Consider the following 14,711-nt stretch of genomic DNA (forward strand, 5'->3'; position numbering starts at 1 on the left):
GGCACTTGGTCAGGCAGGAGGTGGCAGGGTCTAGCCAGACACTACCAGTCATGGCTGGTCACCACCAGTCATGGCCAGTCAAGACTGATCAAAGCTGGTTATGGCTAGTCTAAGCTGGTCAAAGCTGATCACGGCCAGTCAAGGCCAGAAACCACTGGTCATGGCTGGTCAGGATGGGTCAAAGCCAGTCATGGCCAGTCCAAACTAGTCAATTATAGTCACAGCCAGTCACAGCTGGTCCAGGTTAGTCACAGCAGGCCAAGACCAGTCAAGGCTGGTCAAAGCTGGTCAAAACCAGTCCATTTCAGTCCCTGCTGGTCCAGGCCAATCCAAGCCAGTTCAGGCTGATCACAGCCAGTTTAAGCAGTCAAAACTGGTCAATCTCAGTCCAAGCCAGTCCTGATTGGTCAAGACGAGTTGAGGCAGTCACAGCTAGCTACCACCAGTCACAGTCAATCATGACGAGTCAAAGTCAGCCAACACAGGTCAAGATCAGTCAAGTCCAGTCAAAACTAGTTATGGCCAGTCTAAACCAGTCAATTTAATTGCATTGTTTTGAGACAGGGTCTGGCTCTTTTTTGGAGACAGGCTGGAGTACAGTGGTGAGATCTCAGCTCACTGCAACCTCCGCCTCCCAGGCTCAAGCAGTCTTCCCACTTCAGCCTCCTGAGTAGCTGGGGCCACAGGCACATGCCACCACACCTGGCCAATTTTTGTATTTTTTGTAGAGACATGGTTTCACCACATTGCCCATGCTGGTCTCGAACTCCTGAGCTCAAGCAGTCTGCCTGCCTTGGCCTCCCAAAGTGCTGGGATTAAAGATGTGAGCCACCACACCCAGCCTTAAGTGCATTTTAAAGTTTAAGTATAAAACAAACTTATTTTAGGTCAAGATGTTATATAGACGATGGTGTAAGTAATATGCTGTGGGGGCTGAAATTTTGAGGATTAGAGTCAAATGGCTGAGGTTTGAGGAACGTGTTACTGGGCAAACCCAGCTCCCAGCCTGTATCCCCTCAACCCCCACCCACACAAGCACCTCACATCTTGGTTTGTTCAGTCGACAGTTCATTTTATTGATGCCCACTCCAGGCTGCGTAGAGTTGAGGGGTGTACAAGAGGAGAACCAGATTCAGTCCATGCCTGGAGGTTAGTCTGGGGGGCCGGCGGGATGGACACACAGACAGACACATAGATCTGGCGTCTGATAGCAGGGCATACAGTCTCACGTAGGGGCACTCTGGGCACAGGTAGTCAGAAAGGACTTCCTAGAGAAGACCTCACAGGGGGTGGGGGAGCAAGGAGCAAGGCAGCCATCAGAACCTTCACCTTTTGTACATTTGTAGGCAGGTGACTTTTGAGACCAGTGGACCCAGGATGAACGCAAAGGGCTGGGGTCTGGGAATGGCAGGCAGCAAGGGCTTCCCTCTCACCTCGTCATCCCATAGTGGGGAAGCCATCTACCCCACCCCCAATTCTTGGCCTGTACTTTGCCTTCTGCCACATGGGCCCTTTCCTGGGATCCACCTCCGTGGTTTTCAAGGCTTCCCTGAGACAATCCACGTGGACCAGGTGCTCTACCCAGTGCCTGGCACCTCATCACCACCCCATCAATGCACATTCTTGTCCTAAGTGCTATCTACGGACTATTGAGATCTTGGTTCCAGCTCTGAGTGGTGTCAGCGGTCTTGACACCCCAGGTCAGGGCCCCCAGCAACCGTAGAGCTCCCAAGAGCCCTAGGTACCTTTTCTGCACTGTGAAGGCAGAGCTTGGTCCCAACCCACCTCCAGGGCTGGCCAGCTCTGTACTGCCTTCCTCTCACTGCTCAGTGGGCCATGGACACCCATTTCCCTTCCAGTGGCATGTGGGCATCCACTTCTCAGATATGCAGCCCTAAAGAAGAGACCCTACAGCTCTTTGGGCCAACACTAGCCAGCACTGTAAGCACGAGCAGAAACCAGCCTCAGCCCGTAGCCCAGGGACCCCCTTTCTTTCACTAGTACAAAGTTTCTGTGGTCGGGGAACCAGCTTCATGTCGGGCTGGGCACTCTGGCCTCTGATGTCTGCCTGCCCTGGGGTTGCTTCCCCATACCTTTAGGGTAGTAGGGAGGAGGCCTGCAGCAGACCCCTCAAGCTCCAGGCAGAAGCAGGTGCAAAAACAAATATATTCTGGGGCTGGGCTGGGACTCACCCCTTGGACCTCCTTAATAGGCCATGAATCCCAACGACAGAAAGTCTTGATGTTGAAAAACTATTTCTGAAGGTGGGTGGGGGTTTGTAAGTGCAACCCACAGATGGGGCTGGGACAGGGAAAGGGGACTCCTGGAGTCAGTCCTCACCACGGCCACAGCCCTGAACGTAGAGCAGGTAGGAGCAGGTGGGGGCAGGTGGAGGCAGGTGAGGCCCTGGCAGTCATTCTCGACAGGAGGGCAGCGGTGGGGGAGGTGTGTGTAGCTTCAGGCCCCCTCGGTCAGTCTGGCCTCAGACTTCTAAGGGCTAGAAGAGGTATTTGCGGCAGGACTCAGTCCCACACTTGCACTCAATACGGACCCGCTTCTTAGGGGAGCCAGGGAGCCCAGCCAGGCCAAAGTTGGAGTCCATGCGGGTGCTCTCCATGTCCACGGGGTCCACTGTGGAGTCACAGCCAGGGAGGAGAGGAGGGAAGGAGGCAGGGAGGGAGGGGGAGGAGGGAGGGAGGAAGGCAGGAAAGGAGGCAGGGGACTTGTTAGAAGGCCTGGATGAAGGGTCCCACTACCCTTTATACCATGAGACCAAGGATCTTGGGGGCTGGGAGCAACTCTGGAATTTGAGTTGGGAGGAGATCTTAGGGTTGGTGGTTTGGGGCTGGGGCCAGGGCTCAGCACTGGAGGTTGTTCAGGCCAGGGGTTGAGGAATGCTGGGGGAGGCAGGGAGCTGTCAGGGAACCAGGAGGGTCATTTTAGGTGGGGGGGGGGGGGGCGGGGGCAGGAATAGAGGGCCACCTGGGCATCCAGAGGTACATCTGAACTCTCCTGCCAAAGACCTACCTTTGAGGGTCTCAGAGGTGGCTAGCTTATCAAGGAGGGGACTGGCTGGAGGCCACAAGGGTGTCCAGAGGCTTGGGATGAAGAAGGCCAAAGGGAGCTAGGAGTGGGGAGGGGCTGGGGGATGAGGGAAATTCAGTCAAGACTGGAGTCAGGAGTGTCTTAACTCTCCGGGAATCTTGGGAGAGGTTGGTATGAATGCCTCAGGGTTAGGGTTCAGGGGCTGGGAATGAGGAGACTCAAGGGGTAGGCAGGGGTCTAGTAGTCCGAATGGGGACTGGGAGTCAGGAAGAGCATCTTAAAGCCCCCGCTACAGAATTTTCCTTGGTTCTCTGAGTGACTGGTGTGCCTTCGGGAGGGGTCCTTGTGTCCTAAGTCACAGTGCGCCCCTGCCCCCAGTCCCGTGCCACCCCCACCTTGCATGTTGTAATCAAAGGTGAGCTCCTCGCCTGCCCGGATGGTTCTTGTGGCAAAGAAAGCGATGCGGGGCAGCCGCTCGTCAAGGTTGTCTATGAAGACGTTGTACACCTGCAGGTTGGGGTCACACTGGGCGAGAAAGAACAGTTGGGAGAGTGAGGAGGGGCCCCAGTCTGCCCCTCTTGACCCCCTGCCCGCCTGCCGGGGGTACCCACACTGTGGTTGACAAAGTGGGAGATGTTGCCATAGTAGGCGGCATCCACGGTGTACACGTCTTCCACGTAGTCCAGGTCAAAGAGGTAGGTGGCACCCTGGCGGTCGTAGATCTGGCCCCGCCGCTCCGCCTCCTCTGAGGTAATGATCTAGGGAAAGGGCCATGGGTGAGGGGAGATTGACTGCGAAGGCTCAGGAAAGCCGGCACTGCTCCTGACCTCCGAAGGACAGGGAGCAGGAGGCACCCCTGCCCATGGACACACGCAGGCAGTGACGCAGAGGGTCTGTTGGCCCTTTGTGGGGAGCTGGGCCTCAATTGGCAACCACCCGGCCCGCCTCAGGCCTCTGGCTAACAGGAGGAGTCCCTGGCGGTGAACACAGGCTGGCCTGGCTGCAGGGCTCAACTGGGGCCATGTGAGCGCCTCCTGCCACCACCCAGCAAGAGCTGCCCAAGAACCCCTGGAGCCTCCAGCACCCTGGGACGGAGCAGGAAGGTGATCAGGAGAGACCAAAGCAAGGGCAAGAAAGAAAGTGACCTGGGGTGCCACGGGGAGAGACACTGACTGATCCAGGCAAGGGAGCCTGAGCCCGTGTAGGACCGAGCAGGGAGGGCGTGGGGAGAGGGGAAGAAGAGATCCAGGCCATGGGGAAAAGGGGCAAGGGCCTCAGGCAAGAGAGGTGGAGGCAGAGGCAGAGGGAGGCCTAGGTCCAGAGAGCCAGAAAGAGGCTGAGGCCACACACTTCAGAGACAGCAGCAGAGAGGGAGGAAAGATGAAGGGAGAACACGGTGAGAGGAGCTCTCCCTCGGCTCAGGGCTGCGTGGTGTCAACTGGTGCTTCAGACAGCAGTGGGTGCCTCCTCTCCAGCTGGGTCCCTGCCTGTCCTAGGAAACAGGAAGCTTTGCTGCCATCCTAGCCCCAGCCTGTCCTTGCCTCCCAATCCACCCCAACAAATCTCTCCTCTGCGGCCCCATGGCCCCTCTTCCCCGAGGCCAGCAATGGCAGCCTCCTGGCAATCCTCAAGCATAGCTGACCAGGCCCTTCCCTGGGTGGGGGTCCCACTGTACCTCAGCCAAGAACAGTGCACAGCACACAGGAGACACATGGGGACTGCTGTTTACTTTGATTCTGCTTGCTGGCTTAGCAGCCTGTCCTCTGTCCAAGTGGCGGCCCTCCAGGTAGCTCCAGCACTCCCCTGCCACACTTTTTCCTTCCCCTCCCTTCTCCAGAGACCCCTCTCAGGCCTCCTTCCTTGCTCACCCTCATGTGGGCCGGTGACCATGCCCTTCTGACTTGGGAATCCATCTCCTTAGCTAGGATGGCCACACTGGTGTTCTCCTGGCTGTCCCCTCAAGGCTGTGTTCCATGCCAACGGCTGACTAACAATGCCTTGAGGAAACCAAAATTTACCCCCACCCTCGGGCCACACTACCCACTGCCCCGTGCTCCAGTTCTGTTCCTTGAGGAACCTGGCTCCCCTGCACCCTGTTTTTGTTTGTTTACTCATCCATTCGGTGAGTTTTTATTGAGGCCTTCCTTGTGCCCAGTCCCAGCACCCAGGCTCACGGTCTGATCAGGGAGACACAGGGACCAGGCCCAGTCACCATTCTCAGGGGTCACAGGTGGGTAGGGGATACACAGGAACCAGGATTGGTCCCTGCCCTCAAGGGGTCAAAGTCTGGTCACAGAGAGACAGATTCAGACACCCACAGTGTAAGATTGTGATCAGGAAACAATGCTTAGGGCTTGAGGGGGAATGGAGAAGAGAAGGATTCTCTAAAACAAGTTGCAGATCATAAAAGGGCTTTACCACCTGGTGGAAGAGTGGGGACTCTCTCCTAAGGGGCACAGCATGAGGGTGGAATATGTCAAGATCAGTCTCCCTTCACCTCTGGAGAACACACAGTCTTCCTTGTGGCATCAGCTCAAACAGATGGGACCTCTCTGGGCAGCCTTCCAAGCTTCCCGTTCCTCCCCTACCTCAAAAGCTGGCCACTTGTCTGATAAAGCCCTGGGATCAAAGGGCAGCCTCTCCCAGGCTCACGGGCCTAGTGGGTGGGGTATGAGCCATCTTTTTCACTGTAGGCCCTCCTCGAGCCAGGGGGAGTGCCCACATCCTCCCTGGTCTCCATCTTCATGCCTATTCTGCCACTACCTGCTCTCCCAATCTCACCAGGAGTGAGTCATACTGCAGGCCCTCCAGGGCACAAACGCTTCCTGGTTCCTTCTCCTATTCTTTTCAGTCCCATTCTCTAATGACTGGTCAACCCTGAAAGCTTGGGAACAGATCGGCCTGTCTCCGCTCCCTAACAGCTCTCCAGAATGAATGGAAAAGACAGGCTATAAGCTGGCAGTTCTGAGAGGGTGCTGACGTGATTGGGAACTAGAAGACTTGGAGTCAGCTGCTGCTCTGCCCCCTCCTGGACATGGGATCCTGAATGTTCTCTCTGCCTGTTTCCTCAGCTAAAAAAAAAAAAAAGCTACAGCCTGGCAGGGCACCAGTTTTAGACATTATTTGGGCCTTTATTTTTTTTATCCATTATACTACTTTTGTGATTTTAATGAAGTTATTCCACCTCTGGGCCTCAGTTTTCTCATCTGCAGAATGGGAATGACAGTGACAAAATCCCAACCTGACAGGGACTGTTGTAAAAATCCATACAAGATCATGGATGTGAAAGGTGTTCCTGTTTCTGATAGGAGAGTGAGCAATGTTAGGAGTGGTTATAAGGACCACTTATAAATGTAAGGCACACCCTTATTTTATGTGCCCTTTACCAAGAAAGGAAAAACTGCTGTTAATTATAAATGATACACCATGATTTAATTAAGACATTTTCATTTCAGAGATGTTAAAATAGGAAGAAAATGCATGTTTTAGAATGGGTAAAATAGGCTGGCATTGTCTCTTGGGTGAGGATGGGAATGTTCTGCAGGAACGTGAAAGTTCTGACCCAACGTGGGAGGCTGCAAAGGAGGGAAGGGCAGCTCCCGTGGAGGGAGCTCTTGGTACAGACTGTCAGTACATGTCCCAGCTGAAGGAGGACAGTAGATAGCATGGTGTGCAGATAGGCCCTTGATTCTGTAACACCCTGGCAGCGTCTGGGACGGCACTACAGAATCAAGTAAATTAGAACTGCTGCAACGAAATTTATGACTATTACCCCAAGTAGGATAAATAAAGACTACAAATAGGACCCTATCCAGTCAGGCTGGGTCCTGTAGCCAGATGAGTTACAAAAAAACTTGGTCTTCTGGACATTTTGGATTTGCTGAAGTTTAGACTGTGCTGATAATGTTTGTATCAAACTTACTGTGTACTGAACACTGTTCAAGTGCTTTTTCCAAGTGCTTGATACATAGTAACTCATTTAATAATTTTTGTAACAAGTGTGTGAGTTGAGTGCTATTATCGTTCCCATTTTGCAGATTAGTAAATGCAGGCACAGAGGTTAGTGACTGCTGATGAGTAGTGGAGCTGGGTTTCGGCCTCAGGCAGTCAGGATCCAGAGTCCACTCTCCTAACCATTTGCTATACTGTCTCTTCAGAGGGGGATGCGGGAAGATGAGTTTGGCTCTTTCCGGAGGCCTGTGGCACCATCAGGAGGACCCACAGATCTGAGAGTGCTGGAGGGCGACCAGGAAATAGTGCAGCAAGAATGTGTGGAGAGCAGGAAGGGTGAGGACAGGGCTGAGAGGATCCCTGGAAACCTTGATGTTTCCAGGGTAGAGGATTAAAGACACTAAGGAAGAGCAGCCAGAAAACTCTCAGGCCCAGGAGGGTCCGAGGCTGCCCTTGGGGTATAGAGTCTTCCTCCTCGACTGTCAGGACCCTGTGTGGTGGACAGTGTTTCCTCCAGATGCCAGTACAGTGAGGCTGAGATACTTCTTGCTCTGTGCAGCTCCTAGGACGGTGGACTGTCGGGGTCCTGTGGGGTCTGGACATGTCCTCCTCCAGAGAGTTTGGGTTCCTTCAACCTCTGGACACTTCCTCCAGAGTGTCAGGACACTGAGGGCATGGACACTTACCCCGATACTGTCAGGGTGCCCTTGGGTATAGACTAGATCTCCAGGCTGTCTGGATCCCTCTGGGGTGAGGACACTTCTTTTTCCTGACTGTCATGACAGCATGGGTGTGGACACTTCCTAAATCAGACCAGGTCCTCTAGAGTGTGGAGAGCACAAGCTCTTCCTCCAGGTCACTGGGGTCACTGTGAGACATGGACTTCCTACAGATTATCAGGACTCCCTCCCGCTCCCACTGTCAGGAGCCCTCAGGGTGTGGACACCTCCCCACTCCTCCTTCTAGATGGCCAGGTCCTGTGGCATGTGGACATCTCCTCCAGCAGGCCAGCAGGGTTATCTGGACAGGGTGTGGCTGTCTCCTTGCCCAGACTGTCAGGGTCCTCTGTGGTATAGATTGTTCTGCCCAAGATTGTCTCTGTCCCTGTGGGGTGTGACCCTCTCTACTTTACAGTTTCTCAGAGCAGGAGCCTCTCCTTGTCATCAGTATCAGTGCTACAGTGTAGACACCCTCATGTGAGTGTTCCTCAGGCCAGTTTCTGTCACTTTCCAACCATATCACACCCCTAAGGGACCTATGGAAATATATACAGGTATCTGGGGTTGTCACTATGACAGGGCACACTCATGGATTTAAATGGTAAAGGTCCAGGAATGCTAAATGTCCCCCAATCCATGAGACAGTTCTACATAACAAAAATTCATCTCATCCCAAATGCTAACTGCATCCCATCTTAGAATGTGACATTTTTCTGTTGTAGATACTTGTTATCTACTTGCTAGTTATGGCTGTGCTTTAGCCTTGTGCAGCTGGGCACATGGCTAAAGCACATCCCGTTGCCTCCCTTGCACGGAGGTAAGGCCAGTGACTCAGTTCCAGCCAGTGGAGCATGAGCAGAAGTGATGAGTGCTGCATCTAGGCCTGGCCCACTAGGATGGGCCCCTTCTATCCCCGACTTGGCTCGCCTGCTAGGCAATGCTGATGATCTAGTGGTGACTCCAAGACTTCAAGGCACAGCAAAGGCACAGGAGGGAAAGAGCCTCGGTATCCCAGTCGCTGTGTGAAAGGATACCCACCCAAACCCCCACAGTGGACTGTTCCATAAGCAAGCAAACTTGTAATGTGCAAAGTCACTAAGATGAGGGAGTTGTTTTTACAATGGCTGGCTTGCCTAGTACACTCAGCTTTCCCCAGTGTCCTGAAAGTCTAAAGGAGTTAGCCAACCTTTGTCCAAAGCATGTCTCATCCTACTCCAGACTGCGTTCCTTCTGTGCAGACTGGTAAAACAATGCTTCTCAGGCAGATACTGCTTGGTGATAAGATGGGCCCTTGTGAAATGAGAAGAGGAAGTGCCTTTCCAGCTGATGCAGCCCTATGCCAGACCACATGGCCTGATACAAGGAATGCTAAGGCTGCCTGGATCTCAGCTCCCACTTTTCTTCTTTGCTAAGTACCCTGATAAAGTCAACCCAGTGCAGAAGTATTTCGGTGTTTCTGTAACCACCAGCATGGAATACTTGTCCCTGCCCGATGTCCCTATGACACTCTTAGATCAGTGTACCAGGCCTTTCCCATAGGGAAAGCAGGGAGTTGCAGACACACAGTGAGGAGAGCTGGGTGCACACTGTGAACACAGGGTGGGAAGAGCTGCACACACACACTGGTCCCATCTCCCTACCTCTCCCACGTACTCCATGACGAAGCTGTTCTTGCGAATCTTCTCCAGGGTGCGGACGCCCCAGCCACGCCCATCATCCGTGCGGAAGATGCAGAGGTCATATCGGATGCCTTTCTGTACCACGCGATTCGGGCAGTCATAGCCACAGCGGCAGCGGGAGTTGCACTCGTAGATGGGCAGCCCGGCTCGAAGCCGCACCTGGCCCTGGTCATTGTAGGCAAACTTGTGCAGTGACGCCCCCGGGCAGCAGCCTCCAGTGGGTGCCCACAGACAGTCCTGGCACTCGCAGCCCACAGCCACCTGGTTGAGGGTGATGCCCTCACCAACACGGTACTCATTGATGTACACGAAGGCCCGCGGGGGGCCGTCCAGGTCCACCTCATTCTCTACAGTGATGCGTCCCAGATGGCTGCGCTTGGCATTGAGCTCCTGCTCCCAGCGACGGAGCGCCCGCCTCTGCTTGGCCTTCTGCACCAGGTAGTTGGCCAAGCTTGGGTCCAGGTGCCGGGGGGTCTTTGACCGGTGGTGCCGCCGGAGCAGCTCCCTCTCTAAGTCCTTGTGGAACTGCTTGAGAATACGCACACACTTGAGATTCTGCCGTGGCTCCCAGGTGCTCTCTGAGTCTGGATATCCGCGCCATTTCACCAGGTAATATTCCTGTTCCTGTTGGGGGTGGGTAGGGGAACGGTGGTACCATAAGTGGTGAGATCTTTGGGCCAGCCTTCATGGGGCTTCCATGCCAAAGCTGATGGATAACAGCTAACCCACCCCACCCCTTTTCTGGAATGACTTCATGCGGTGGTTAAAAAGCATGGGCTCTAGAGTGAGGATTACCAGGTTCAAATCCTGCTCTCCCCCTTACTGTCTGTCCAAACTGTTCCAACTTTTAATTAATCTCCCAAACCCACTCCCCTCCTTGGTCTTCCCCATCATCAGCTCCCTCCTTCTAGCTGTTCAGACCGGAACTCCTGGAGTCATCCTTGAATCTTCTTTTGTTCACACTTCCGACATCCACCCTCCGCACATCCCGTTAGCCCCACCTTCAAAATACATCCAGTGACAAACCATCATCACTGCCACCACTATGGCTCACCTGGACCCTGACAAGTCCTTGCCTGTTTTAGGCAGCTTACATGTATTATTAACTAACTTAATCCTCACAACCCGACATGAGGTGGATGCTCCTAGTCATCCTCCTTTTATGACAAAGGAAATGAAGTACTGAGGGTTTGGGTAGGTAAACACAACCAGGACTGGAACCCAAGCATGCTGACTCCAGTTTGTTCTCCTAACCATCCTGCCACTCCCCCTTCTGGCAATAACTGTCCCCATTTCACAGTTGTTAGGGGATTAAATGAGTTTCCTAGAGGAAGCACCTGGCACACTGAAAGTGCTCAATAGCCGTTAGCTGTTGACATTTCCACTCTAGGGTTCAGCATCTCAACCTTTGCAGTTACTTTGTATTCCTAGGGAGATGGGAAGAGAATTCATTCCGGCTCCTGCCCCCATCAGAAAGCTACTTAGTTTCCCTATCTGTAACATAGGGATAAAAGGGTCTGTTCATCCTATTTTTTCAGGGTCAGAGGAGAAAATTCCCTTTGCAAACAGATGTGGGCAGTTGGGGACAAGAGGGCAGGACACTTAACTTCCTTGTGACCTGTCCCCTCCCAGAGCATGGTCACCCCAGACTCACGCGGATCTTCTTGTAATCGCACAGGTACTCGACTTCAAAGTCATAGAGGTTCCTCTTAGAGATACCGAGGGCAGGGCAGGAGAGCTTGGCCAGGCGGCACAGGTCCTGCAGCTGATTCCAAGAAGACTTGCAACACACGCTGCAGCCTGGATCAAGCAGGGCAGAAAGAACTATTACTGGGCAGTCTGACAAGGCCAGATGTCAAAGGGGACCCCAAATCCTCCCTGGGACATCCCAAAGACTGCCTAAGAGTCAGGGAACTTTAATCCACAGGCCTTCCCCAATGCTGAGACTGTTCTACAACAGAAATGTGCTTTGAACCCCAATGCTCACTGCCCAAGGCTGCCCCTGGAGCAGCAGACCTCTGAGTGGGGTTTGCAACATGAATCGTCCTAAAGGAATCTATTTCCAGAGCTTCAAACTCCATGTCATTCCTAATACTGCCTGCAAACCTGCTTTGGGTTCAGGACCTGACTACCTTTCTCTCCACTTTGCAAAAGAAAGAGAACAACCCCCCATCTCAGTAGGATGCAATGCCCCGAGGTGTTGGGGGCGGTGGGCGCGGAGGGGAGGACAAGATTAAAACCTCCAGGGCACCAAACAAAGGCTAACTGGAAAGACTGGTCTTTAATCCCTTATCTCAAACTCCTGGGCCAGATGTGTTTTGGAATTCAAAATTTTTTGGATTTTACAAGACTAGTTGTAGGATACATCACCTAACACCCCCAGCGTGGCCACGGGACATCAAGCTATAATCAAATGCATTAACTGTCCTGCAGCAAAAGTATGAATTTCCCACATTAAAGAGGAGAAATAGAGATATAAAATAGCCTCACAGAATAGTTCCACTTTATAATCTACTTTTGCCACAAATGGTGCCAAATTTAAGAAAAGGATTTCAGTTTTCAGGGCTTTTTAGATTTCGGAATTATGAGCAAGAGATTGTGGAATGATACTACATTACAGGAAGGCTCCTTAAATGATCAATCTGGGTGCCTTAAATCCACAAGGTATATTTTTTCACACTACATTTTGACTTTCTGTCTCATCCATCTTTCTGTGAAGAGTAAAGCTCATCCAAAGGGTTATGCTCTGAATTTATATGCAAAGCAGTACAGATTAGTGACACTGATTCTTTTAAATATACCTGGTATATTTCTGGGGCTGCCAAAATTTTGTAAGACATAGAGATTTTAAAAAATAGATTTCTTTCTGATTCAAGGCACATTCTTAATCAATGTGCTTTAGAAGCCATTTTATCAAATCACGTCTCAAAACATTCCAAGGGCAGTCAGTCCTCATCCTACTTCATCTTTTTAAAATGTTTAATATTTTCTGCCTCCCATTGCAAAAATCACACTTAAACTCTAGATGTCAACCTAAAAACGTACAAGAGCTTTTCAAAATTATTTCGTGTGCAAGCCATACCCCCCCACTTAGGCAAGATCAAGTGGAGACCGAGCCCGCATGTGCCCACGCTTTCCTCTCCTGGCAAACCCCTTCCTTCACTTGCATTCGAAACCCCACTTAAGTGGTCCCAACTAATACCTCCAGCTGCTGGCTCCGGAACTGGCCACAGGTGGACTCTCCTGAACCCCTCAGAGGTCCCCCAACTTGTGGAACCCGTCCTCCCTGCGGCTTTTGTCACATAGAGGGGCCCCCCAACATAACTGAGTCACCCCTCTTTCCCTGCACATGGGGGAGTCCAGCTGCCCTACTAGGAAGGCCCCATTTCCCTCTTCTGGGGGATCCTCTATTCCAAACCCTTCCCCCATCACGCCGAGAGGCGATACGTTCCCCCTGAAGAGTTCCCTGTCCCCGCACTCTGAAGGGGGGGTCTGTCCCCCTTATCTTCCCTCCCCTTCCGGCGTCTCGCGTGGACACCGAATGGGTAACGGTCACCGGGGGCCGATTTTCCCGCGCGCGGGCGCGGCCTCCCCGACAAGCCCCCGCGCGTGCGCGCGCTGGTCCGGTCGCGATCTGCGGCGCGCGCCCCCCTCCTGCGTCCCCACTTAGCCCCAGGCCCGCTGCGTTCCGAGGTACGCGCCCCCTCCCCTCAGCCCCGCCCAGCCCAGCCCCGCGCACCAGGCCCGCGCTCCCCGAGCTCCATCCTTTCCGCGCCAAGCTTCCGGCTCCCGGCGCCGGGGCCTCAGACGCCGGGGTCCCGAGCCGGCGACGCCACCCCTCCAGCCCACCCGGCCCGGCCAGCGGGCCCGCGCCTCTGTCTCCACTGCTTCACCTTTTAAATTTTCCGCCATCTTTCCCCACGGCTAACGACATTCGGGCCTAGCCGGCCTCGCGAGAAGAGAGCTCGCGCGGGCGTGGCCGGGAACGCGCAGCCTATTGGCCGCGGCTCGCGACTCGCAGCACCCCCGCGGACCAACCGGAGAGCCGTGACCGAACCCCTCCCTGCCGCCCGGCTCGGTCCCGGAGGCGGGTGCTCGCCGCACTTTCCCAGAGTGCGTCTGGGCGGCGGCGGCAGCGGGAGCGACAGTGGCGGTAGCTAAAGTTGCCCGAGGCCCTGCCCGTGCGCTGGTCTGTCTGTCACACTGCTAGCCAATCACCTTATCAGCCAGTCACAGTGGCTCCTGAGTTCTGTCATACTCCCTATTATCACCGTCAGTCAGCCCGTCATCACATTTTAACCCCAAGTAGGCCGGGGCTCCCAGGTGGACTAGCGCCCCATCCAACCGCTCAGGCGGTCGCACCAGACAGGTGCCTAATCAGACCCCCGGCCCCCATCCACACTGCCGGGCAGTCAATACCGGCTTCCATTTGTGCCCCCGGACCAGCGGCGACTCCCTGGAGGCAGGCAGACAGCACTGTTAGCCAGCCAGCCTTATCATTCCCTATGACCGTCCTGTCCTCAATTAGTCCTCCTCTCCACCCACCATAGCCCTGGGACCAGCTGCGATTCTCCCTGGCTAAATCCTCTCATAGACTGCAGCATCCAGCCATGCCCCCAGGCGGGCTGTGATTAGGTCGGGGCAAGCTGTCATTGTCAGCATCTAATACAGCCCTGTCGGACACTATCAGTTGATCACTGTCTTTCCCTCAGATTACTTCTCATTCACACCATGATCAGTCACAACACCCAGCTAGGCCCTCAAAGCAAATAGTCACAGCAACTAGAGGTAGGATTAAGCCTCCACACCACCTGTCAGTGGGTCAGCCAGTCTGTCATTTCTCAGGCGACTCATCCCCACCATTGGTCAATCAGTCTCCTCTGATGCGTTGAAGCTGAGATTCTATCAGAGCAGACAGTCCGTAACCACGTACAGCCATCGAGTCAGACAGTTATGCTGATTTTGCTGCTGGCCAGCTGGCCTGTGACTCGTTCAATCCGCCCCTCATCACATCGTCAGTCATTCTCAGCATCCGACTGACCGCACCGTCTGTCAGGTGATCAGTCAGTCAGAGCACCCAGCCAGGCCCTCCAGCATGCTGTGATTCGAGCAGCGTGGACAGTTGATTACCAGATACAGCTGCCTAGCAAGCAGCCACGGATCTGTTGATCAGTCAGCCTGAGGTTTCCCCAGGTGGCCCTCCTTTACACAGTGCCAGACAGTATAACATCTAGACATTCCCCCAGGCCAGCTGTGATTCCTGACAATAGTCATTCACAACATCTGGCCACCCAGGCAGGCAGTAGCACCACGGACC

At 53.8% G+C, this 14,711-nt stretch overlaps 1 protein-coding gene and 1 long non-coding RNA gene across 3 annotated transcripts in view; one reads left to right on the top strand and one right to left on the bottom strand.

Moving 5' to 3' along the window:
* Positions 1 to 11,184, top strand: part of LOC116272079 — a 40,556-nt gene extending 29,372 nt beyond the window's left edge. The window contains exons 2-3 of the long non-coding RNA XR_004180803.1: positions 9,404 to 10,003; positions 11,073 to 11,184. This is a non-coding gene — a long non-coding RNA (uncharacterized LOC116272079). The remainder of the gene's footprint in view (positions 1 to 9,403; positions 10,004 to 11,072) is intronic.
* Positions 1,052 to 14,521, bottom strand: SUV39H1 (suppressor of variegation 3-9 homolog 1). Of its 2 annotated transcripts, none has more exons than XM_003917674.4 (6): positions 14,206 to 14,521; positions 11,049 to 11,194; positions 9,356 to 10,018; positions 3,657 to 3,803; positions 3,441 to 3,570; positions 1,052 to 2,631 (listed from the first exon to the last, which is right to left on the bottom strand). In XM_003917674.4, exons 1-6 carry the CDS (start codon positions 14,255 to 14,257, stop codon positions 2,498 to 2,500), a joined length of 1,272 nt encoding a protein of 423 aa, XP_003917723.1. In that variant the 5' UTR covers positions 14,258 to 14,521; the 3' UTR covers positions 1,052 to 2,497. The 2 variants fall into 2 exon arrangements, with proteins under 2 accessions (XP_003917723.1, XP_003917722.1); XM_003917673.5 differs by lacking the exon at positions 14,206 to 14,521 and adding an exon at positions 13,288 to 13,553.
* Positions 14,522 to 14,711: the final 190 nt, after the last annotated feature.

The sequence above is a fragment of the Papio anubis genome, chromosome X (genome assembly GCF_008728515.1).
Source record: "Papio anubis isolate 15944 chromosome X, Panubis1.0, whole genome shotgun sequence".
NCBI classification, from domain to species: domain Eukaryota; kingdom Metazoa; phylum Chordata; class Mammalia; order Primates; family Cercopithecidae; genus Papio; species Papio anubis.

Excerpts from the sequence above, each read along its gene's own strand:
- SUV39H1 (XM_003917674.4), bottom strand. The coding sequence starts at position 14,257 with ATGGTGGGGATGAGTCGCCTGAGAAATGACAGACTGGCTGACCCACTG. Across the intron at positions 11,195-14,205 it reads ACTGGCTGACCCACTGACAG|GCTGCAGCGTGTGTTGCAAG; the intron begins GTGGTGTGGAGG and ends TGCTTGATCCAG. Across the intron at positions 3,804-9,355 it reads TCATGGAGTACGTGGGAGAG|ATCATTACCTCAGAGGAGGC; the intron begins GTAGGGAGATGG and ends CCCTTTCCCTAG.